The sequence below is a fragment of the Macaca fascicularis genome, chromosome 16 (genome assembly GCF_037993035.2).
Source record: "Macaca fascicularis isolate 582-1 chromosome 16, T2T-MFA8v1.1".
In the NCBI taxonomy this organism is placed as follows: Eukaryota; Metazoa; Chordata; class Mammalia; order Primates; family Cercopithecidae; genus Macaca; species Macaca fascicularis.
The window spans coordinates 74312467-74338660 of NC_088390.1; the positions used below are offsets into that span (position 1 = coordinate 74312467).

Sequence of the window (26194 nt, forward strand, 5' to 3'; positions counted from 1 at the left end):
CGTAGTTTTTGTCGTCTGTCACAAATATCTATATCAAGCCTATATTTTAAAAAGATAGACTAATTTTACTTTTTTAAAAAAAAAAAAAATGTAGAGCCCATAATTAGCATGTATTTTCTAGAGGTGAAGGTACACCAAATTGATTGAATTCTGTAAACACAATTTTGTTTGTAATCTTGATTCTTATTTCATAGATCTAATGCTTTAAAAATACTTAATTTTTCCTCCTTAATAACTTGTATTGAAACTCTTAAGTGACATTTGTGGTACTGTTCTGTTTGGTTATATATGGGAATGATTTTTTTGTTTGTTTTACACATTATAGAAGAAATTTTGGAATCCATAAGAGTCAAAAAGGGAGACATTGATAATGTTAAAAGCCCAGAAGAAACAGAAAAAGACAAGAATGAGACTGAGAATGACTCTAAAGATGCTGAGAAAAGTAGAGAAGAATTTGAAGATCAGTCCCTTGAAAAAGACAGTGACGACAAAACACCAGATGATGACCCTGAGCAAGGAAAATCTGAGGGTAAAAAAATTACTTGATTAAAAAGAAATATTTCATCAGTGTTATTTATGAAACCTCCAGTTTTACTTGCAAAATGAAAGTGAAATATTGTAAGCAGCTACCTAGTTTAATATTTCTAAAGAGATCAGGATACCATCCCCTCTTGTAACATGTGTAACAATTGTAGTGAGTTTTACGTATTAGTGAATTTGCTATAATGTTATATTCATGTCTCTATACTTCCCATTAGTTTGCCATTTCCCTATGAAAAAGTACTATTTTTTATATTATACCAGAATATACACTTTTGAATGTGATGAAATATGTTCATTTTTATAGTAATTAGTTAAGCATTCTTAATATATTATTATGTATTCTTAAATACTCTCTGGATTACCTATTGCAGCAATATCTGAGAATCTAATTGCTTTAAAATGGCCATCCAACGGAAACAGGATTTTTGGTGATTGATCATTTAGTAGTTGACTGAATGTGGCCATATGCCCTGAAGCAATTTTAAAGAATATCTTTAAAGTTTTGTTGTGCATTTTGCTGTAGAGCCAACAGAAGTTGGGGATAAAGGTAACTCTGTGTCAGCAAATCTTGGCGACAACACAACAAATGCATCTTCAGAAGAGACTAGTCCCTCTGAAGGGAGGAGCCCCGTGGGGTGTCTCTCAGAAACCCCTGATAGCAGCAACATGGCAGAGAAGAAGGTGGCATCTGAGCTCCCCCAGGATGTGCCAGGTACAGAGGGCAGCGTATCAATGCCTCTGTAATGGGGGGAATCCTTCCCTTTTGTAGTAAAAGCCGAATGTCACCTAAAACTTTAAACTATGTGTTCATTCATGCTGCTTGCTTACAGTGCCATCCCTGTTTGCTAAGTTGTCACCTAACATTTGGAGTTTGATAAATGTCCTCGCAGTTAGTGCTTGAAACTCGTCATAATTTTCATGCTTCTTAAACTTCATTTAGCTGGTTTTGTTTAATAGATTTATTTTTATATTTTATCACCAGACCATAGTGGCAGATATTTTGGTTTTAATTACTTATGTACTAATGGCTCAATGTTGAATGATCTGACCTTTCCAGTTCCGTAGATACTAACAAATTAATTTTATGTTTGCATGTGCTCATGTAATATTTATAACATTTCAAATCGTAGTGTTATGGTAGAAAATCATTATCACAGAACATTGTTGTCAGATATATTTTGACATAAAAATGTAAGTTGACCAGTAATTCATATTTTCAGTTTTTGAAATTAAAGTTATACTCCAAGTAAGTTGTAGCACACCAAGAATGTCCTGTTGCATAACATGAAGGATTTTGACAACCTGCAGTTCTTATGGGGCCGACTTCCATTTGAGTACTGGTCAACAGTGAGCTGTGTTGCTGAAAACACCAGTTTAACAGGGCGCTACAGATAGGGATGTAAGTGTAAGCTCCAGAAGAACCACAGCAATCAGCAGTAAGTTCACCGTATTTTATACTGATGAGAGATTGGTCATTAAGATCAAGAACAGGGCCACGTATGGTGGTTCACACCTGTAATCCCAGCACTTTGGGAGGCCAAGGTGGGTGGATCACCTGAGGTCAGGAATTCAAGACCAGCCTGACCAACATGTTGAAACCCCATTACCAGATTTTAAAGAGGAGTTTGGTACTTTGGTAAAGTAGGTAAACATTTTAATAGGTCCCCGACTTCAGAATACACTAACGGGATATATCAGTGACCAAAATAGATAAGGTCTGGGCCCTTGGTGACTTACATTCTAGTGAGCAGTAGACAGACCTAATAGAGTTCTGACCTTCAGAGAGAATTACCTGCTTCCTTCTGTTTCTGTGGCTCTCTCTGCAGTTATTTATTCAGCAGATATTTATTGAGTGCCTACAATGTGCCTGGCAATGTGCTAGACACTTTGTGATGTCCCTGGACCAAACTCTGTTACAACTGTTTACTACCTATGGTCAGTGGATGAGATGCCTTGTTAGAAGAATTGGGGTGGGAGAATTATTCATGGCAGATTAAGAACAATAGCTGTGATAGAAGACATCTTACTTGGTTTTCTTTTCTAAACTTTCAGAATGTATTTAGACACCTAATTTAATGATTAAAACTTATCAACAAAAGATACTGTCAGATTGGAAAGCATTTTGGATGGAAAGGTATTTTTGGTAAAGGTTTTTTTTTTTTTGAGAGAGTCTTGCTCTTTCACCCAGGCTGGAGTGCAGTAGCATGATCATGGCTCACTGCAGACTTGACCTCCCAGGCTCAAGTGATTCTCCCACCTCAGCCTTCAAAGTAGCTGAGACTACAGGTGTGCACCACCATGCCCAGCTTATTTATTTATTTATTTAGTAAGTAAGTATGTAGAGACAGGGTCTCACTGTGTTGCCCAGGCCAGTCTCGAACTCCTGGGCTCAAGCCATCTTCCCACCTCGGCCTCTCAAAAGTGCTGGGATTGCCGGGCGCGGTGGCTCACACCTGTAATCCCAGCACTTTAGGAGGCCGAGGTGGGCGGATCACGAAGTCAGGAGATCGAGACCATCCTGGCTAATACAATGAAACCCCGTTTCTACTAAAAATACAAAAAATTAGCCGTGCATGGTGGCGGGTGCCTGTAGCTTGGGAGGCTGAGGCAGGAGAATGGCGTGAACCCGGGAGGCGGAGCTTGCGGTGAGCAGAGACCACGCCACTGCACTCCAGCCTGGGCGACAGAGCAAGACTGTCTCAAAAAAAAAGAAAAAAAAAGTGCTGGGATTACAGGCATGAGCTACTGCATCCAGCGACTTTAAAAAATTGAAATGTAACCTGCTGTAAAGTTTGTAAATATTAAGTGAATAACTTGATGGATGTTGACAAAGTTAACATATCTGTGTAACCATATCATGCCCCCTTTTAGCCACCACTACACCTAGCCCAACAAAGGTAGTAACTATTCTGACTTCTATCACCACTGATTAGTTTGCCTTTAAAAAAAAAATTTACTGGAACCATGCAGTATATACTCTTTGATGCCTGATAGCTTTTTTTCCCACCTCAACAAAACATCAATGAGAGCCATCCAGATGTTGCTAGTAGTAACAGCTTATTCTTTTTTATTGCAGTATGATATTCCATTATATAGATATGTCTGTCTTAATTCTTGTTACATTTTGATAGTTATTTTAATGGATTTTGGTTTGGGACCATTATGAATGATACTATTATGAATGTTTTACATGTTTCTTGTGCACATATATATACGTTTCCAGAGGTATAAGCCTAGTTGTGGATTTTCTAGGTCATGGAGCTGGTATATGCTTATCTTCGGTAGATACTGCTCAACAGTTTTCCACAGAGGCGGTGGAAGTACTCACTTCAACAGTGTATGAGAGTTCTAGCTCCTCTGCATCCTTGCTAACACTTGGTATCATCAGCATCGCTCTTTGTCTTTTTGGAGGACTGAGGGGACATGCTGGTGGGCATGTAGGGATATTTTATTGTTCTTTGCTCTTGCCAGCTCCCTGCTGACTAAGGATGTTGAGCATCTTTCTGTGTTCGTGTGCGTGTATGTGTCAGTCATTTAGATACCTCTTTTGGGAAGTACCTGTCTGCTCCTTTGTTCATTTTCTATAAATGTTCTGTTTTTTGCTTTGTAGTTGTTTCATGAGAGAGGGTAAATTTGGTTCTTTCACTTTACCTTGACTAGAAGCAGAAGTATCTGCATTGAATTTTGAATGTTAACCTAATCTCATGTTCCTGGGGTAAATATAACTTGTTGTGATGTATTTTCCTTGTTATATATTATAGCATCCAGTTTACTAACATTTTGTTTAGGATTTTTGCATTTACTTTCATGAGTAAAATTGGTTTGCATTTTTCTTCTCTGATAATGTCAGTCTTTAGTATCAAGAATATTTTGGACTCATATCATGAGTTGGTACTAGAAGAGTTTTTGTGGGGCTGGTGTTAATTTTTTTTTTTTTTTTTGAGATGGAGTTTCACTCTTTCGCCCAGGCTAGAGTGCAGTGGTGCAATCTCAACTCGCCGCAACCTCCGCCTTCCAGTTTCAAGCGATTCTCCTGCCTCAGCCTCCCAAATAGCTGGGATTACAGGTGCCCACCACCACACCTGGCTAATTTTTGTATTTTTAGTAGAGACGGGTTTTCACCATGTTGGCCAGGCTGGTCTTGAACTCCTGACCTCGTGATCCGCCCGCCTTAGCCTCCCAAAGTGCTGGGATTAGAGGTGTGAGCCACCGCGCCCAGCTATGGCTGGTGTTATTTCTTAAATGTTTGCTGGAGTGATTTGGTTCTGGAGTTTTCATTGTGGGAAGGTTATTACAGTTTTCATTCACTTCTTTAGTAGATAATGGGTGTCTTATTCCATTTGTGTTGCTGTAAATGAGTATCTAAGGCTGGTAATTTATTTAAAAAAAAGGAGATTTGCTTGGCTGTGGTTCTGCAGACTGTGCAAGAAGCACGGTACCGACATCTGCATCTGGCGAGGGCCTCATGATGCTTCCGCTAATGGCGGAAGGGGAAAAGGGAGCCAGTGTATATTGATACCTCGTGGTGAGAGAGGAAAGGGGAGGCAGGGGTGGCAGATGACAGGCTCTTTTTAACAATCGGCTCTAGTGGGAACTAATAGAGTGAGAACTCACTCACCCCCAACACCTAACCCAAGGGCAGTAATCTACTCTTGAGGGATCCGACTCCAGAATCCAAACACCTCCCATTAGTCCCCACCTCCAACATTGGGATCAAATTTCAACATGAGATTTTTGGGAGGACAAACATCTAAACTATCCAAAGTACAGCAGTGGCTATTCATATTTTCTATTGTTTTCTTAGGTTTGTTCTGTTTAATTGCCTTTTTTAAGGAATCTGCTCATTTTGCTGAATTTTTACAATTTATTAGCATAACATCCTATCTTTTTTATATATATAGGGTCTATACTCATTCTGTTTTTCCAATCCAGAAATTTGTTATCTGCCCCCATTAATCATGTTGCAAGGCTGTTAGCAATTCTGTTAGTCTTTTTTTAAAAAAAAAACTTTGTTGACCTTCTCTATTGTTTTTTCTAAATTAATTTCTGGTCTTAGTATTATGTTCTTTCTTTTATTTTCTTTGTACTTTTGTGGATTTTCTTTCCTAGCTTCTGAAGATGATTGCTTTGATGGTTTGTAGTTTAGTTTTTTTTTATGATGTCTACTGTCAAGGCTATCAGCTTTCCTCTGTGTCCTGCTATAGATACATCCCACAGACTTATTTTATTTTATTTTTAAATGCATGACCAGAACACAACCACAGACTGTTATATGTCATGTTCCCTTTATCCTGTAGTTTAAAATATTTTCTAATTTCTGTTTTAATGTGGTGTGTGATGAAGTACATTGCTTAATATTCAAACATTTGTAGGTTTCTCTTTTTGTGTTTTGTTTTTTGTATGTGTGTGAGACAGGGTCTTGTTCTGTTACCCAGGCTGGATTGCAGTAAAGTGACCATAACTCTCTGTAACCTGGAACTCCTGAGCTCAAGTGATTATCCCACCTCAGCTTCCTAAGTAGCTAATTATCTTTTTTTTTTTTCTAGTTCATTTCTAGTTTAACCCTCTATCAGAGAACATTCTATGCATGATTTATGTCCTTTAAATTTTATTGACGCTTGTTTTATGGCCCAACATTTAATTAATGTTGATAAATGTTCCTTGAACAATTGAAAAGGTTGTATGTATATTACATATATGTACATTACATATATATATGTAATATATGTATTTTTTCAGTTGGATGCAGTGTAAGACAGGTAAGATTTCTTGTTTTAATTTTTTTGTTTGTTTGCTTTTGGTTTTGTTTTTTTGACACAGAGTCTGGCTGTGTTGCTGAGGCTGCGGTGCAGTGGCTCAATCTTGCCTCACTGCAACCTCTGCTTCCTGGGTCCTAGCAATCCTCCCACCTCAGCCTCCTGAGTAGCTGGGACTACAGGTGTTCACCACCATGCCTTGCTAATTTTTGTATGAGCAGAGATAGCGTTTCTCCATGTTGGCCAGGCTGATCTTGAACTCCTGACTTAAAGTGATCTACCGCACCTGGCCTCAGATAAGGTTTCTGATTATATTGTTCTGATCTGTATTCTTGGTACATTTTTGGGTGGTGGTGTTGTTTTTTGTTTTTTGTTTTTTTCCTGTCAGATACTTTAAAATTATTTCCAACTATGTATTGTAGATTTGCCTTTTTCTCTTTTTGCTTTTTTCAGTTTTTGCATTATACACTTTGAAACTGTTATTAGGAGCACCTAATATTTATATTTTTGTTGAATCTTTTATCACTATGAAATGTTATTTTATCATTATGAAATGTTATTTTTAATAATATTTTCAAGCTATACTAGCTTTATTTTGGTTAATGTTTGTATTGTGTATATTTTCTGCAACAGAAAGACTAAAAAAATCTGAGAATTTAAAATTTTTGTACAAATACATCTACTTTAGAATTTCTTTATATACAATTGCTTCTGTATATATTTTATTTCAGGCTTTACTTTGAAATCTTGTCAGAACATTGTCATTCTCATATAATGTGGTAGAAGTTATTATGTGAAGGAAAAAATGACAAAATTGTAGTGTGAAAATGATAGGAGTGAGAATATAAGAAAATTGGGTAGATTTCATGTTGAAGAAATCTACCCATTATATTGAGTATGATCAGTGATCAGAAACATTTTGTGTGGCTCAGATTAAAGATTAAACTGAAAAAGTTGGGCAATATTTGGGGAAAGATTGCTACATATCATTTTAAAAAGTTAAAAAGTTAATCTCTTAATACCTATTCAGTTTCAACTGTCTTTGGCAAGAATACTTATAAACAATGTGCTGGTTAATTTATATTGTGTCACACCAAAAGGCTCATGGTATATGGTTTTTCTACCTTCAGAGATGCCTACATGGATCAATGAGTTTAGGTGGTGAGATTGCATGATTCTCTGTTAATCTCTCACTCATTAATGATCTTTCCAGAATCAGGGTTTTTGTTTTTTTTTTTTTGGATAGACGGAGTCTTGCTGTGTCGCCCATGCTGGAGTACAGTGATGCGATCTTGGCTCACTGCAGCCTCGTCCTCCCAGGTTCAAGCGATTCTCCTGCCTTAGCCTCCCGAGTAGCTAGGACTATAGGCATGTGCCACCACATCTAGCTAATTTTTGTGTTTAGTAGAGTTGGGGTTTCACCATGTTGGTCAGGCTGGTCTTGAACTCCTGACCTTGTGATCTGTCTGTCTCGGCCTCCCAAAGTGCTGAGATTACAGGCATGAGCCACCCACCCGGCCCAGAATCAGTTATATTTATGTGGAGACTGTAATATGGAGTTTTGCGTTTTTTTGTTTGTTTGTTTGTTTGTTTGTTTGAGACAGGGTCTTGCTCTGTCACCCAGGCTGGAGTGCAGTGGCACAATCTCAGCTCACTGCAACCTCCGCCTCCTGAGTAACTGGAATTACAGGCACCCACCACCACACCCAGCTAATTTTTGTGTTTTTAGTAGTGACAGGGTTTCACTATGTCGACCAGGCTGGTCTCAAACTCCTGACCTCAGGTGATCCGCCCACTTGAGCCTCCCAAAGTGCTAGGATTACAGGTGTGAGCCACCGTGCTGGCCAGACTTCTTGCTTTTTAGCAGAATAAAATGTTTGAGACTTATGTTACACAGTACCTGTCCCGACTCGGAATCTTTTTTTTTTTCCTCCAAGAAGTCCTGGTTCCTTTTAATGGGAAACAATATTTAAAGTCTACAATCTAGACTCAGAGATACTTTTTGCTATTGGGCTGTCACTGCCCCTATGCTTTTTTGGTGGGTGTGTTATGAAAGACATGTTTTTGAAAAGAAAAAGATCATCCGTTTATATTAACATTTCAAATTCAGATTGCGGATAGCATACTTAGTTTCTTTGTTTTTACATTTGTATCTCTGTTCCCTTACACTGAAGGTTTCAGTTCCAACAACAGTAATTCAGCTATACATTTGCTTTATTCCAATACAGGGTATTCCAATCCTAATGTGCATTAATAATAAGAGGAAGTGATTTATTTTAAATAGTAGTATTTTCATAATACCAGTATTACTGCTAACACTAAGACTACTGAATGGCATTTACGACTTTTTGCTGCTCTTTATTTTTCATTATACTTCATTTCTAGGAAGGATGTGCAGACAAAATATCGTATTCCAAAGTCGCTTAAAATAATCCCCTGGACTGGCTATTGTGGCTCACACCTGTAATCCCAGCACTTTGGGAGGCCAAGATGGGCAGATTACTTGAGCTCCCGAGTTCAAGACCAGCCTGCCCAACCTGGCAAAATTCCTTTTCTATAAAAATTAGCCAGGCATGCTGGTGTTTGCCTGTAGTCCTAGCTACTCAGGAGGCTGAGGTGGGAAGATGGCTTGAGCCTAGGAGGTAGAAGTTTCAGTGAGCTGATATTACGCCAGTGCACTCCAGCCTGGGTGATAGAGCCAGACCTTGTCTTTTAAAAAAAAAAAAAAAAAAGAATGAAAGAAAAGAAAAGAAAAAGAAAAAAAGGGCCAGGCTTGGTGGCTCACGCCTGTAATCCCAGCACTTTGGGAGGCCGAGGTGGGCGGATCATGGGTCAGGAGTTCGAGACCAGCGTGGCCAACATGGTGAAACCCCATATCTACTAAAAATACAAAAAAAATTAGCCTGGTGTGATGGTGGGTGCCTGTAGTCCCAGCTACTCGGGAGGCTGAGGCAGGACAATCGCCTGAACCTGGGAGGCAGAGGTTGCAGTGAGCTGAGATCACGCCAGTGCACTTCAGCCTGGGCGACAGAGCAAGACTCCATCTAAAAAAAAAGATGATAATGTGGTTATGCACACCTTGATACACAGTTCATTTGTTTCAGTTTAATTTTTAGGGATTGCTTTTCTATAATAACTTTAATTCTTTGAAAATGTAGAACATTTACATTATTATAAATTCAAAACTATGTAACCGGAGATATTCAGAGAATTTTGACTTTCATTCCTTCTTTCTCTAGTTAACTATGTCTTTCTTTTCTCTTATAAGTAGCCATTTTTATTGGTTTTTGGTTATCCTTCATTTTTTTTTTTTTTTGGAGATGGAGTATCACTCTGTTGCCCAGGCTGGAGTGCAGTGGCACAGTCTTGGCTCACTGCAACCTCTGCCCGCCTGGGTTCAAGCACTTCTTCTGCCTCAGCCTCCCAAGTAGCTGGGATTACAGGCGCCTGCCCCCGTGCCCAGCTAATTTGTGTATTTTTAGTAGAGACAGGGTTTCACCATGTTGGTCAGGCTGGTCTCAAACTCCTGAGCTCACGCTCCACCTGCCTTGGCCTCTCAAAGTACTGCGATTACAGACGTGAACCACCGCGCCCAGCTGGTTTTGTTTTTTATAAAAGTAAAATCTGCTTATAAATGTGTATTTCCTCTTCTTCTCACACAAAAGTAAGCATATTATAAGTATTGTTCTACACCTTGCTTTTAACATTTAATCTTGGAGATCATTTTATGTGTGAACATAGTGATTATCCTCAGTTCTTGCTACAATTGCATGGTATTTCATTGTGTATACCAACTTTTATTCAACCAATGCCCTATTGATGGGCATTTTCTTTTTCCTTTTTTTTTTTTTGAAACAGAGTCTCGTGCTGTCACCCAGGCTGTAGTGCAGTTGCGTGATCTCAGCTCACTGCAACCTTAGCCTCCCAAGTAGCTGGGATTACAGGCGTGCACCACCACACCTGGCTAATTTTTGCATTTTTAGTAGAGACAGGGTTTCGCCATGTTGGCCAGGCTGCTTTCGAACGCCTGACCTCAGGTTACCTCAGGTGATCCGCCCACCTCTGCCTTCCAAAGTGCTGGGATTACAGGCATGAGCCACTGTGCCTGGCCCCTCCCTTTTTTTTTCAGACAGGGTCTCACTTTGTTACCCAGGCTAGAGTGCAATGGCACAATCACGGCTCACTGCAACTTCTGACTCTCGGGTTCAAACAATCTTCCTGCCTCCCTCAAGTACCTAGGACTAGAGGCATGCACTACTATGCCTGCCTTATTTTTGCATTTTTCGTAGAGATGGAGTTTCACCATGTTGCCCTGGCTGGTCTCGAACTTCTAACCTCAAGTGCTCTGCCTGCCTCAACCTTCCACAGGCGTGAACCACTGCTCCCAGCCTTCATTGGCATTTTCTGTTTCTGGGTCTTTTGCCTTTTTAAATACTCCAATGAACAGCTAGCTCTATAGATAAGTAATTTAGTAATTTTTTTTAGTGTATTTTGGGCTAGATTTCTAGACACAGGATTACTATGTTAAGTAAATGCATGTGTAATTTTCCCTTCATGTATTGTGAGACTTGGATTTTTGCCAGTTGATAACTTTGAGAGTAGTTTCTTCATATAGTTTTATTTTACTTTTCTCATAGTATGAATTGGGCATATTTCCATATGCCTAAAGGGCATTTTCTTTTCTTTTCTGACTGTTCACATATTTTTCCATATTTTATCAGGTTGTCGGGTTTTTTTCCTGAAACCCAACATTATATGTTAAAGATAGTTACTTCAATAGACTCAACCAATTTTTACTTAGGTGATTTGAAGAGTGTCTTGTCAGTGGCAGAAACAAATGTAGAGGGAGACTCTTAATTTCTGAACTACCATGGAAAGACAGGCTTTCTGTTCATGGTAGTGGTACTTTTTGTACGTTTTTAAGAACTATACTCTTAATGATACTATTAAGTTGTCCTTAGAAGTTAACAGTCACAGCTGGGCACAGTGGCTCACGCCTGTAATCGCAGCCACTTTGGGAGGCCAAGGTGGGTGGATCACCTGAGGTCAGGAGTTCGAGACCAGCCTGGACAACATGGTGAAACCCTGTCTCTACCAAAAATATAAAACAATTATCCAGGCATGATGGCGTGCACCGGTAGTCCCAGCTGCTCAGAAGGCTGAGGCGGGAGAATCTCTTGAACCTGGGAGGCGGAGGCTACAGTCAGCCAAGATTGTGCCACTGCACTCCAGCCTGCGCAACAGTGAGACTCCATCTTAAAGAGAGGAAGAAGTTAACAATCACATTTAGGCATTACCTTCCAGTTAATTTGGAGAGCATAGGATTCAGGCAGAAAACCATAGAGTTAAATAATCCTGCTTAATTCTGTTTCTAATACTGTTTGAGTACTTTTGAAAAGTAAGACTATAAGCTTCAGATTTTGAATATTATCTCAGCAAACCACCTCTGCAGTATCTGGTGCACTGTAAGTGTTGAGAGATAGTCATATCACTTGGTTATTCTCCAGCTCTGGGGTATCCAAAAAATTGTCTGCCTTGTACTGGAGACTAAGGTGATACAAGTCAGTGAGTTACGGTTAGGTCCTCACCACTGCCCCCCTCAAAAAAGTCAGTGAGTTAATAGCCTGGAAGACTTAAAAAAATAAGGTGTTGCTTACCACTTTCTGTTATACATTGCATTACTCATACATGAACAGCTTTTCTTTTAAAAATACAGCTTTGTAATGAAATCCTAAAACAAATGTCTTTTTGACAATTCGTCATTTTTCATGTGATTTCCAATTTAAAAATCAGATATTCTATTTTTCTAGAAGAACCTAACAAGATATGTGAGAGCAGTAACACTAGTGCTACCACTACCTCCATCCAGCCTAATCTGGAAAACAGTAACAGCAGCAGTGAACTAAATTCTTCCCAGAGTGAATCTGCTAAGGCAGCTGATGATCCTGAAAATGGAGAAAGAGAATCTCATACACCTGTCTCTATTCAGGAAGAGATAGGTAAGAATATACTTCATCCATTCCATTAAAGGGAGGTTTTTTCTTTTTTTGTTTTCTTTTTGTGTGTTTTTTTATTTTTTATTTTTTTTTTTAGTTTTTAATTTTTTAAATGAAAGTTTGGTGGGTGGGGGGATTTAGATGTTCTTTTCCTTTATTTTCCATTTTTTTTTTAAACACAGATGGCACTTGCACTCAATGTTTTTGTTTTAAAAATCTACCAAAGCACACAGAGTGGGGAAGAAAGATGCTTTTCATACTTCCCTCCACAAAGGTAACCACCATCCATCAACAGTTTGGTGTGTAACATTTTAGATCTTTCTCTGCAGTTACATTTATGTATATATGTTTACAAAAGTTTTTGGAGGGCTTTGGGTGATTTTTTCATTTTGGGGGTTTTTAAAATACAAACAGGATCATTCTGCAAGTATTATTGTGCATCTTGCTTTTTTTACTCAGTGATACATGTAGAGAATCTTTTTGTGTTATGAATTGAATTCATTTTTTTTTTTAACTGCTGCATGGTACTCCAGAGTATGGATAAACCATAATTCATATACTGTTTCTCTATTAATGGACATTTATGTTGTTAACAGTTTTTCATTATTACAAATAGTGGTGCTTTTGAACATCCTTAACATATATCTTTGTGTACTTGTGCAGGTATTTCTGGCAGTATAGAAACAGTAGGTGGACTTGCTGGTCAAATGGTAGCTACATTTAAAAAACAGTGATGGCTACTGCTTAATTGTATATCAAAAGAGATTTATACCAGTAATTTTCATACATTTTGGTTTCCTTATTCTTTCACTTAAATTCGACATCATTCCTCTTAACATTTTTGCCCATGGTGAAAAGTATTTCGCATACAAATTTACATATTCTTACTCACGTGGTTAAGTTTCTTACATGTGTTTGTTGAACTTCCTGTGAATTGCTTATTCATATCTTTTTCTCACTTTTTCTTAATAGAGTTTTGTTATTTTTCTTTAATGAAGTTTAGGAATGCTTTATGTATTGTGGCTATTAATACTCAATTTTACATATATTGGCATAGTAATTGCCTACTTTTAGCTCTTTGTTGTCATACAGAAATTTTTACATTTTTATATAGTTAAATTTATCAATCTTTTTCTTTAGAGTTTCTCTGAATTTTGTGTTTTATTAAGGAGGGTTATCCCCATCCCAAGAATATACATATATTTTACAGTAATTCTTAATACTTCTATAACTTTGTTTTCAGTCTATCTAAGGCAGTAATTTTCATTTGATATGAGTTGGAAATCTGTTTTAATTAGGACTTTTTCACTTGCAAGTGACCAAACCAACTTAAACTAGCTTAAGTGAAGAAGGAATTTAATTAGCTCTTATAGTTGGGAAGTCCGAGCCATCATCAGGCATAATTGGACCCTCAGGTATCAAACTCTTCATTTTCCTCTCTCTTTCACCTTTTAGGTCTACGTGTATTTATGTGTGTTAACCCCATTCTTTTCCAATACAGACAGGCTATTTCCATGTGGCAGGGAAGATGGCACCAGCAATTTGTATTTATGTTTCCAAGGTCTGTGACCCAAAGGCAAGGCCCCTACTTCTGCTCCAAATCAAAAGTCCTTGAGGAAGGAATTTGAGTGGCTTATCTTGGATCATATTGTTTCTAACCCTATGACCAGGGCAGGCAAGGTACTACTATTGATGCCTCCAGCAAAAGTGTATGACTGGAGTTGGGTAGGAATGGTTTTCTAAGGAAAGAAGTATGCCGCAAAGATTATAGCATAGTAAATATCTACACTTCCATCTTTTGGTAGCTCAGCACGTGTGTGTACTCACATTTGTTCCCATATATACAATTCAAAAATGGTTCTGCCTAATATAATGCAAATATTTCACCCACAACTTAAAACTTTTTCAAAAACCTCTTTCCCACAGTTACATCCTCTAATTGTATCTAGACCCAAATCTAGTATTTCTATGTGTGTACATTAATTCCGATAGATCTGGAGGTGGCTTATCTTGATCTTACAGTCCATGAGCCACATTATGAATTTAACTGCCTATGACACTCATAAACATCGTGGAGGGTGTTCTTTAATAAATCAGGATGCCATTGGTTTTCTGGGAGAGTGGCTGTGGTTGAGAGGTGAGAAGCATATGAGAAGACTCCCCTTCTGGAGGCCATTCTGTTTTAGCTGCCTAGTTCCTGCTGGCTGTTATTGGGGTTGGGTTGCTGGGGACTTCTGTAGGATTAAACAATCATATAACCCTATTTGTCAGTTTTGGGGTTTTTTTCTGACAGTAGCACTCACTTGTAGATTCCTAGGTTCCCAGCTAATACTTAATGCCCAGTAACTTGCTTTAGGATCCATGAAGGTGAACACCCTCCACTTCCTCAGTTTATCTGTTTAGTAGACCAATAGTCCTAGCCCTCAGGTGAAGAGTTTGTGTAGGCTTCTGCCTGGTGGTATCATTAAACAATGAGCTGCAGAGGCTGATGTAGATCTGTAGCCTGCCGCCAGGCTGCGTCACAAGGATCCACTGCTTTATAATAGGAAGAATATGGCCTTTGGGCAGAGGGTGTTCAGTAAAGACCTCTACCCTCAGTTTAGTTCTCTTTTTCCATTCCTTTAAGTCTCACCCCGTGGTTGAATTTTCTTCTCCTTTCCCTTATTTGCACTAAATTTAGCAAGTGATAAAGGATTACCTCTGAGCAGTATTGGATTGTTGGCTCTGCATTAGGAAACTTTTTAAAAGCACTGTGTCATTCTCTTTCTCTTTTCAGGAAATCTGACCCTGACCAAATGACGTCTAAAAAGTATCTATTACAGGACTTTATAGATGGTCCCAAGAACTAACCACTGTAGTTCAATATCTTGGCATAAAACTCCATGATCTGACAGCCAGGCGCAGTGGCTCACGCCTGTAATCCCAGCACTTTGGGAGGCTGAGGCGGGTGGATCACCTGAGGTCAGGGGTTCAAGACCAGCCTGACCAACATGGTGAAACCCCATCTCTACTAAAAATACAAAAATTAGCTGGGCATGGTGGCGGGCGCCTGTAATCCCAGCTACTTGGGAGGCTGAGGCAGGAGAATCGCTTGAACCCGGGAGGCAGAGGTTGCAGTGAGCCGAGATTGCACCACTGCACTCCAGCCTGGGTGACAAGAGCGAAACTCCATCTCAAAAAAAAAAAAAAAAAAAAAAACCCTCCATGATCTGAGATCCAAGAGAAAATTGATAGTCTGACCAACTGCTTTGCTACCACACATCCAAAGTGACTTGCTTTCCAGCCTGGGGTGGCAAGATGCTCAGCACCCTCTCTCCATTTTGACTTATTATTTAAGGAGGGCAAAGAGGTGTGTTCTTTCTGTTTAAAACAAAAATCTGTGGAATGTGAGATAATTTTAATTACCATACCTTTAAGATAGGGGTTGGAAATTTGTAGAAATTTCTAGACCTGCTTTTGAATTGTATTTTATTTCCAAAACTGTACTAGTGTGATATTTTGGAGTCAAAATCTTAAAATATTCTACTGCATTATTTAGAATTCACTGGTTTTGATAGAAATCCATCAAACCTGCTTAAAAGGGGAATTTTATTGACATACGCTATTGAGAAGTCCAGTGTTGGTGACAGTCTCAGGTGCATTATTGGATCTAGGGAGCCAAATGAGGTTATTGAGACTACTTCTGATTTTGCCCTTTCATATTTTTCTCTTTATTTCTTCTCTGTGATGGGTTTATTGTTTGCTGTTATCTATGGTTTTCTCCATGTCGTGGGAATAAAAGTGGCCAACTTCTGATTTACACCCTTCCTGCTCATTAGTACAAAAAGCCAAGACCCCTTCTCCAACTCCAGATTTTAAAAACTGGAAAGGATGCTGAGAGGGTTGGGCCAGAGAGCCAGTCTTGGGGCAGTCACTGTGGCCAGCTAGTGGTGTGCTTTGTCTGGCCACGCTGGGTCCTGCTGCTCACTCCAAATGGGAAACATACTTGATTTGCAGCCCTGGCAGAATCATATGATTAAAGTGTGGGAAGGCAGTGGTGAGGGAAGTATCTCCCCAAAGGAAAAAAGGGGTATGGAACAGGCAAAATTAACAGATGTTTATGAAATTGTCTTATTTTCCCCAAAATGCATAGCCAGTTTTCCCAATCCTAGTTTTTCTCTATTTACTTAAAATGCCATCTTTATTATATTTAATATAGTAAATTCTCTGTCCTTTCATTTGCCAGTGCCACAGTGTCTTCATTTTTTAAAGCCTTGAAAAGGAAAAGTCAGAGCTTATTCAACTGTCTGGTCAATGGAAATTGAACAGTGATGCAGTAGTTTTAGAATGTATACAAATTTTTCCAGCCTGGGCAACATGGTGAAACCCCATCTCTGCAGAAAATACAAAAAATTAAGCAGGTGTGGTAGTGCATGCCTGTGGTTCCAGCTACTTGGAAGGCTGCGATGGGAGAACCACCTGAGCTTGGGGGATTGAGGCTGAGGGGAACTGAGATTGTGCCAGTGCACTTCAGAATGAGACCCTGTCTCAAAAAAAAGAGAAAAAAAATCAGCCAAAGTGAGACTATATGAAGCAGAAATTGCTCCTGTGCAGTTTGTCTCTTTAAAAAATTAAATTACTAGGAAAATGTTGAGAGGTCTTTATTAGGTTGTAAAACACTGGTTGATTTTTTTATATTGATAAGCATACACAGATAATTATCTAAATTCCCTAGTGGAAAATGCGTGACATTTATGTTTATAAGCTCAAAACTATTTGGTATTTAAACAGAATTTCAGTGGAAATCTTTTGAACACTTACACCTTTTTATACAGAAATCCATATTGAATATATAAGGCAACACGTTGTTAGTTTGCTTTTTGAGTTATTATTATGTTTTTGTTACTTGTAAGTTTGTAGCAGCCCTTCCTGTTTTCACATAGATGAACTTTGAAACAGATAACCTAGCATGTTTGAATTTTTTGTGGAACAATAGATGACTCAGTAAAGTTACGACATTTTCTTTTAAGTGAAAAACTTAAGGATTAATGATACTTGCTTTGCCATTCAAGGGCTTTTTAAAATACCTGTTTACTTTGTGGATTTTACATATATACCTGATATGAGTTTTGGTGAAATAAGGTGGTTATAATTATTTACTTATTGTCAGCAATTACTTTGTGGCCTTCTCATTTGACAATAGGTGATTTCAAATTGGAGAAGTCCAATGGGGAGCTCAGCGAATCTCCTGGAGCTGGAAAAGGATCATCTGGCTCAACACGAATCATCACCAGATTGCGGAATCCAGATAGCAAACTTAGTCAGCTGAAGAGCCAGCAGGTGGCAGCTGCTGCCCATGAAGCAAATAAATTATTTAAGGAGGGCAAAGAGGTGTGTTCTTTCTGTTTAAAAGAAACATCTATTTCCAAAACTGTAGTAGGTAACAAGATTGAAAGCATTAGGCTTTATAAGTATAGTTGCATACCCAAATTTCAGTCAAGGCATAAAAATGCTATAAATGGCTGATACGCTTTCTTACTACGTGATCAGTTTTATTCTACGTATCATTCTAAAGAATTAAAGGCTTCTTTACACATATGAGTAGGCTATTTTGGGTTTTATGGTTTATTAAATAACTGTAGGTGATTCACTGCTCAGTTCTAGCTATGATCACTTCAGGTGAACCTGCAGCTAAAGGATGAGGCTTATCCACTGATAGCAGAGTACTGTGGATAGGACAGCATGGCATCCCAGCTCTGATCATGAACAATGGGATCAGAGCTAGGACTCGGTATCTCTGTCCTTCAGCTAGCCATGGTGACAGGACATGGCCCCAACTGTGTCTCCCATATTCAAGAATTATTTTCAGAGTAGATATGCAAGAATAAATGATGTTCTTAACATCACAGCAGTTGCTTAAAAGCAGTGCCTTTCATACTTCTTTTTGACTCTGACCCTCACTCACATACACATTTTTCCATAGCAGTCCAGTACACATATTCAAAAGCTTTCTGAAATACTGTTTTACCTTATTATGTGGGAAGCACTCTGGTATTTTCTGTGCTAGCCTATATTGCATTACATTTTATTTTTTAAAAAGCTGAATAAGACCCACTGTTTATTTCATAGTCCATTAAAAGTTGGGACCAACTGTTTGAAAATACTATTTTGAAGTATCCATGGGGTCTTACACTATAGCTGGAATGATAAAAGGACCCGAAAGGATGTTTTTAGGGATATAATTTTTGGGGGATAGTACATGCAATGCCCTTCTTTTTCTCTTAAGTGTACGTTATATACTTGAAAAAAATGGTAGGTGAGTAATTTATATGTATGGTTTCATGTGTATATTTGAAGTATTAATACATGAAAGCAGTGAATAATAGTATCTGGCATGTAATAGGTACTTAATATGTGTTAGTTTTCTTTCTGCAGGCATATCTTGGTTGTTTAATTGTAAACAATTAGCTTTAGCTTTTAACTTAGCTTTTAGACTTCAAAAGTTCTATCATAAGATTTATCTTAACTTACTTTGAGTGATTAATTTTAGCTATTGAAAGACAGTTGATCAGATGAAATTTACATCTTTGATTGACATAAATAATGCAGTCTTTTTATGTTTTTGGTCAGGTACTGGTAGTTAACTCTCAAGGGGAAATTTCACGGTTGAGCACCAAAAAGGAAGTGGTCATGAAAGGAAATATCAACAATTATTTTAAATTGGGTCAAGAAGGGAAGTATCGCGTCTACCACAATCAATACTCCACCAATTCATTTGCTTTGAATAAGCACCAGCACAGAGAAGATCATGATAAGAGAAGGCATCTTGCACATAAATTCTGTCTGACTCCAGCAGGAGAGTTCAAATGGAACGGTTCTGTCCATGGGTCCAAAGTTCTTACTATATCTACTCTGAGACTGACTATCACCCAATTAGAAAACAACATCCCTTCATCCTTTCTTCATCCCAATTGGGCATCACATAGGTAAAGGAAACTAAGGTTAATTTATTGCTGTAGATATACTAAATGTTTATAAAATGATTGTTGTAGATGTGCGCTTGAAAACGTCATTACCAATGAGTTGAATGAAGTCAATGTGGTCAACAGACAGGATGTGAGAGGCATGAGTGTACTTCTAAGTTACTGAACCAACACCACTGTTTGGAGGATTAGGAGTCAGAGTCTTTATCCCTGGAATCAGATGGAGGCCAAAGTTACAACTACTGTGCTTTTAACTTAAGGTCAACCTAGTGAAATAATTTCTTTCATTTCTTCTGAAATATAGGGCAAATTGGATCAAGGCCGTTCAGATGTGTAGCAAACCCAGAGAATTTGCATTGGCTTTAGCCATTTTAGAGTGTGCCGTTAAACCAGTTGTGATGCTACCAATATGGCGAGAATCTTTAGGACATACTAGGTAAGTGAATTCTGAGCCTTGTAAATGATGTTGGACTCCCTTTTGAAATACTAGCATATTAATAATGAAAGTTAGTGTATTTAAGAGGCCATATTGAAGACTTTACCTTTGGCCTCATTTTCTTCCTATGTAAGTTGTAAACATTAATGAATATTATTAGGTCTTTTTTTTTTTTTTTTTTTTTTTTTTTTTGAGACAGAGTCTTGTACTGTCGCCCAGGCTGGTGTGCAGTAGCGCAATCTCAGCTTGCTGCAACCTCTGCCTCCCAGGTTCAAGCGATTCTCTTGCTTCAGCCTTTTGAGTAGCTAGGATTACAGGCACCCCCCACCATGCTCAGCTCATTATTTGTATTTTTAGTAGAGACATGGTTTGACTGTGTTGGCTAGGCTGGTCTTGAACTCTTGACCTTGTGATCTGCCCGCCTCGGCCTCCCAAAGTGCTGGGATTACAGGAGTGAGCCACCACACCCTCCCTGAATATTAGTTCTTATTTGCCATACAGGATTGTGATGAAGATCAAAAGAGATCTGGTATATGAAAGTTTGAAATATTTTCTAAAGTAGCATTTTTATTGACTAGAAAGAACACTCATGTTTTTTAGTATTTATTCTAGAATCTTGTAGGCAGTATGCTGGGAATCTGATTTATATCCTTTTTTAAAGTTCAGTGTCCAACCAAAGATCATGTAGCTCCTGAGTAGACCCAGGGCTGTGCAACTTGAACAGATGATTCAAAAGAAAGAAAATTTTGTGACTTGAATCTACTTTTTAGCCCTGATAGACTTGCTTTGTAACTTTAGTCTTTAAAAAGTTATTATTACAAAACTAAGGTTATGATAATGGAAAGAATATTTAAGGGCATAAAGCAAAAAGTAAGAACTACTTTACCTTCCCTGCCCCCGTCTTTTCTACAGAGTCCACTCCAAAGGCATAGCCCTATAGCTTTTAAAATGTAAATGCAAGCCAGGCACAGTGGCTCTACGTCTGTAATCCCAGCACCTAGGGAGACCGAGGTACTAAAAACACAAAAATTAGCTGGGTGTGGTGGCACATGCCTGTCGTCCCAGGTACTCGGGAGGCTGAGGCAGGAGAATTGCTTTAACTCAGGAGGCGGAGGCTACAGTGAGCCGAGATTGCGCCACTGCTGCACTCCAGCCTGGGTGACAAAACAAGGCTTCATCTCAAAACAAAAGGGACATAAGATATATTTTTGAGAAAAATAAATTTATGCCTACTAAATGTTTTTCATCTGCTAAAGGTATGGCTCCCAGTTTTCTTTGGTGTTTCCACCACATACATCTTTTTTTTTTTTCTTTTTCACATAGGATCTCACTGTTACCCAGGCTGGAGTGCAGTGGCACCATCACAGCTCACTGCAGCCTTGACCTCCCTGGGCTAAGGTTATGCTCTCACCTCAGCCTCCCGAGTAGTTGGGACTATAGACGCATTCCACTATGCCTGACTAATTTTTGTATTTTTTATAGACAAGAGGTCTCGTTATGTTGCCCAGGCTGTTCTTGAACTCTGGGCTCAAGCGATCTGCCTGCCTCAGCCTACCGGAGTGCTGGGATTAGTGATACATTTCTGATAATAGCACAATAAGTACTGGTTGCTATAACAGTTTAGAGAGTGGTTTGACAAAAACAAAGTTAAAAATGCAATTCTACTCCTTCCTAATACAGTAGAGAAACTTCTACCCTGTGTACATGAGAAGACATTGTAGCAGGGTGTTCCTTATAATATTATTTCGTATGGTGAAATTTGGAAACAATTCCTAAGTACTCATAATCAGGCCTATTTTATTTTATTTTATTTTATTTTATTTATTTATTTTTTTTTTTTGAGACGGAGTCTCGCTCTGTCGCCCAGGCTGGAGTGCAGTGGCGCGATCTCGGCTCACTGCAAGCTCCGCCTCCTGGGTTTACGCCATTCTCCTGCCTCAGCCTCCTGAGTAGCTGGGACTACAGGCACCCGCCACCGCGCCCGGCTAATTTTTTGTATTTTTAGTAGAGACGGGGTTTCACCGTGGTCTCGATCTCCTGACCTTGTGATCCGCCCGCCTCGGCCTCCCAAAGTGCTGGGATTACAGGCGTGAGCCACCGCGCCCGGCCTTTATTTTGTTTTTAGAGACGGAGCCCTGCTCTGTCTCCCAGGCTGGAGTGCAGTGGCGTGATCTCGACTCACTGCAAGCTCCGCCTCCCGGGTTCACGCCATTCTCCTGCCTCAGCCTCCTGAGTAGCTGGGACTACAGGCGCCCACCACCATGCCTGGCTAATTTTTTGTATTTTTAGTAGCAATGAGGTTTCACCATGTTAGGCAGGATGATCTCGATCTCTTGACCTCATGATCTGCCTGCCTCAGCCTCCCAAAGTGCTGGGATTACAGGCATGAGCCACTGCGCCTGGCCAATCAGGCATGTATATTTGTGTAGAGTTTAAAGCTTGTGTGATAATACAATTTTACAGTATTGTTTAGGAATATAGACATTTGTAAAATTTTAAATGCAAGGGCTATATGCTTGAAAGGTAAGAAATACACTTCTAAATAAATAAATGCTCAAATATAAATCATAATGAAAACTGGAAGACATTTTGATCTGGATGTTCATGAAGGTACTACATACATTGAAATTTATGAGATGCAATTAAAGACTTCCTAGGAGAAGTTGCTAGCTTTTAGTGCTCGTATTAGAAAAGAAACTGCAAATTAATTAGCTAGGGGTACATCTCAAGGAACCAAGCTAAAGAAAGAAAATATTAAAGTTGAGCAAATGTGATGAAATAGAAAACAAATATAGCTTAGGATCCCATTATGTTTTATAAGCCTCTGATAAGATTATCAAGGGGGGAAAAATAATATAGCACAAATAACCAATATCTAGAATAAAAACATGGTGGCTCACGCCTGTAATTCCAACACTTTGGGAGGCCAAGATGGGCAGTCACCTGAGGTCAGGAATTCGAGACCAGCCTGACCAACATGGAGAAACCCTGTCTCTATTAAAAAATATATATATATGAAATTAACCGGGTATGGTGGCACATGCCTGTAATCCCAGCTACTTAGAAGACTGAGGCGTGAGAATCGCTTGAACCCGGGAGGTGGAGGTTGCGGTAAGCCGAGATTGTGCCGTTGCACTCCAGCCTGGGCAACAAGAGTGAAACTCTGTCTCAAAAAAAAAAAAAAAGTAAAACGAGACATACTAACCAATATTTCTGATTCTCTTTTATTAGAACTTGGAATTTTAAAGCCTTCACAGGGTCCACTAATATAGTATTCGGGTTTCCTACATCCACAGAGAAAGGGGTCCAGCTAGAAGGAGTGGACCAAGATGGTGGAATAGAAGTCCCCACCTGATCGTGCCCCACCTTGCATCCCCACCGCTACAGAAAGGGGCCCACTGAGCTCCCTTTGGGTGGGGGAAGGGTTGGGAAGGACGCCACAGTGATCTCAGTCCTTAATAGGGCAGAAGCCACACTCAGGCAGGAGATGGATTTCTGGTTGTTTCACTGTACCTGTTATTAAGGTGATGGCAGGACCAGATGAGTTCATAAGGTTTTTTTTAAGTTTCGGGAACCAGATAGTTTAAACTTTTCTACTAGAATACAAAAAGGAGGAAATTTTACAGATTATTGTTTCTGTTAGTGTGAAACTGTTAGAAAACTTGATAAATAGAAATAGACAAATAGAAAATTATGGCCCTGTCTCCTTTATTAATATTTATTATAATAATTAATAGCAAATAGGTATATCTATAAGAAATCTTAAAATATTGGTATGCAGATATATTCAGGAGTAAATTTAAAGAATAAGAAACCATGGCTAAATTGGCTTCACCTTAGACACCAATCTCCAATACTAGGAGATTACTAATATCATACTATTTTAAGAAGTCAAAGAAGGCCTGGATGCGATGGCTCACACCAGTAATCCCAACACTTTGGGAGGCCAAGGCGAGTGGATCACTTGAGCCCAGGAGTTTTAATACCAGCCTGGCCAATGTGGTGAAACCCCATCTCTATGAAAATTTAGCCAGGCATGGTGGTGCACACCTGTAGTCCCAGATACTAGGAGACTGAGGCAGGAGAAACAGTTGAACCTGGGAGGCAGAGGTTGCAATGAGCTGAGATCACATCACTGCATTCCATCCTGAGCAACAGAGCAAGACACTGTCTCAAAAAGAAAAAAATCAAAGAAAGGAAACCTTTTGATCATCTCATTAGATGCCAAGAAGCTTTTTTGTCTAAGTTCATTATTTATTGTTTTTTTGTTAAATTTTTTTACATTTTTTTTTGGTAGAGATGGGGTCTCCCTACGTTACCCAGACTAATCTTGAATCTCTGACCTCAAGTGATCCTCCCACGTTGGCCTCCCAAAGTGCTGGGATTACAGGTGTGAACCAGCGCACCTGGCCTATTCATTCATTTAAAAAAAAACTCTTAGATAAGTATGAATGTATGAAATCTTTTTTTTTTTTTTTTTGAAGATGTATTTCAAACCAAATTATTATGCCTTTTGGTGAAACCCTTGAAGCATTCCCAATAACATTGAGGTGGAACAAAATAGATACCCACTGTTGGCCGGGTGAGGTGGCTCTCCCACCTGTAATCCCAGCACTTTGGGAAACCAAGGTGGGAGAATCGCTTGAGGCCAGGAGCCTGGAGGCTGCAGTGAGCAATAATTGCGCCACCGCACTCCAGCATGGGCAAGAGAGTGATACCCTGTCTCAAAAAAACAAACAAAAAAAATTGTCAACATTATATTTTAACATTTTCTAAAAGTACCAGGAAATGCAGTTTGCCAAGAGAAATAAAACTTATAAATATTGTCAAGATACAGACACAATTATATGCAGTTGATCTAATTAATTAACACATATAATTTTGTTCCATGCTGAACTCCACCAAAACTGTGGCCAAACTTTTTAAAAATTACGGACCCACGGGGACAAGGAGAACAACAGAAAATACATCACCTATAAAATTGCAGAAGCAATACTGCAGGTAGACAAATGACAGCCTACCCTCGAAGGCCAAATCCCAAGTCATGGTGTAAACAATCCTCAAAAGATCCAAAAACAGGAAGTACAGAGCCATCCACTTTGGATGCTTGTCTATAGTAGACCTGTTTTATGCTGCAGTCACAACAGATACCTTGATTGTGGTGAGCCCTGTATCTTCCAGGGTTTGCTCATGATCTCACCCACTGATTTCACCAAAGGAGGTCTGTGAACTTTCCTGAAAGCTAAAGCCAGATTGTGACCCAGAGACAAGTTTGTATTTTCCTGGGAACCTTCTTTGATAGTAACAAAACTGCTCTATGCAGGTAGTTTTATACTTGATGCTGAGTTTTGTTTTGTTTTGTTTTGAGACAGAGTCTTGCTCTGCCACTCAGGCTGGAGTGCAGTGATGCAGTCTCAGCTCACTACAACCTCCACCTCCCGGGTTCGAGCGATTCTCCTGCCTCAGCCTCCTGAATAGCTGGGATTATAGGCACGTGCCTCCACGACCAGCTAATTTTTGTATTTTTAGTAGAGACGGAGTTTCACCGTGTTGACCAGGCTGGTCTCCAACTCCCAACCTCGTGATCTGCCCACCTCGGCTTCCCAAAGTGCTGGGATTACAGGCGTGAGCCACCGCGCCCAGCCTATGCTGAGTTTTCAAAAGCCAAACTTTATACTGTTTGGGATGCACACACATAGATTCTAAAAGTGTAAGGAAAAACAAGAGAATGTTTGCCACAAAAGTATTGATTGCCAGGGAGTTGGACACATAAGCATCTGATGTATTGGTTATAGATAAAGTTACGTTTCTTAACCTGGTTGCATTTTACATATTTTGAAAAATTATAATGAAGGAATAATTGTGTGTGTGTGTGTGTATGCATGTGTGTGTCTGTGTGTTTTGAGATAGAGTCTTGCTCTGTCACCCAGGCTGGAGTGCAGCGGTGCCATCTCAGTTCACTGCAACCTCCGCCTCCCGGGTTCAAGCAATTCTCCTGCCTCAGCCTCCCGAGTAGCTGGTATTACAGACAAGTACCACCATGCCCGGCTAATTTTCGTATTTTTAGTAGAGACAGGGTTTTGTCATGTTGGCCAGGCTGGTCTCAAACTCCTGTCCTCGAGTGATCCACCCTCCTCAGCCTCCCAAGGTGCTGGGATTACAGGTGTAAGCCACCACATTTGGCCAAATGTAACAAGAAATATTCAAGGCCTGTGTAAAGCAATCTTTAGGCTAGGCGTGGTGGCACACACCTGTAATCCCAGCACTTTGAGAGGTGAGGTGGGAGGATCGCTTGAGCCCAGGAGTTCAAGACCAGCCTGGGCAACATAGGGAGACCCTATCTCTACCAAAAATAATAATTAATTAAAAAGTTAAGCAATCTTTAAAGCTTAACTAAAGACATGAAGGATACTTTGGGAGTAAGATTTTCCATCCTGGAGCAGGGGAGGCTTGACCAAAATGAAACTAATATTTGATCTAGAAAAGTTAATGTGCAAGAAT

General features: G+C 39.4%; 1 protein-coding gene across 33 annotated transcripts in view; it reads left to right on the plus strand.

Moving 5' to 3' along the window:
* Window positions 1–26194, plus strand: part of BPTF (bromodomain PHD finger transcription factor) — a 151977-nt gene that overhangs the window by 48870 nt on the left and 76913 nt on the right. For 28 of the 33 annotated variants that reach the window (XR_012426038.1, XR_012426042.1, XR_012426040.1 and 25 more), the window contains exons 4-9: window positions 326–529; window positions 1067–1255; window positions 12110–12298; window positions 17478–17665; window positions 18905–19260; window positions 19562–19693. Coding sequence is in view for 17 of the 33 variants with exons in the window: in XM_015438741.4 (XP_015294227.3) it covers window positions 326–529; window positions 1067–1255; window positions 12110–12298; window positions 17478–17665; window positions 18905–19260; window positions 19562–19693 (1258 nt within the window). In the remaining 16 variants the exon portion in view is untranslated. The remainder of the gene's footprint in view (window positions 1–325; window positions 530–1066; window positions 1256–12109; window positions 12299–17477; window positions 17666–18904; window positions 19261–19561; window positions 19694–26194) is intronic. The other 5 variants (XM_015438743.4, XM_015438749.4, XM_015438748.4 and 2 more) reach the window with 5 other exon arrangements.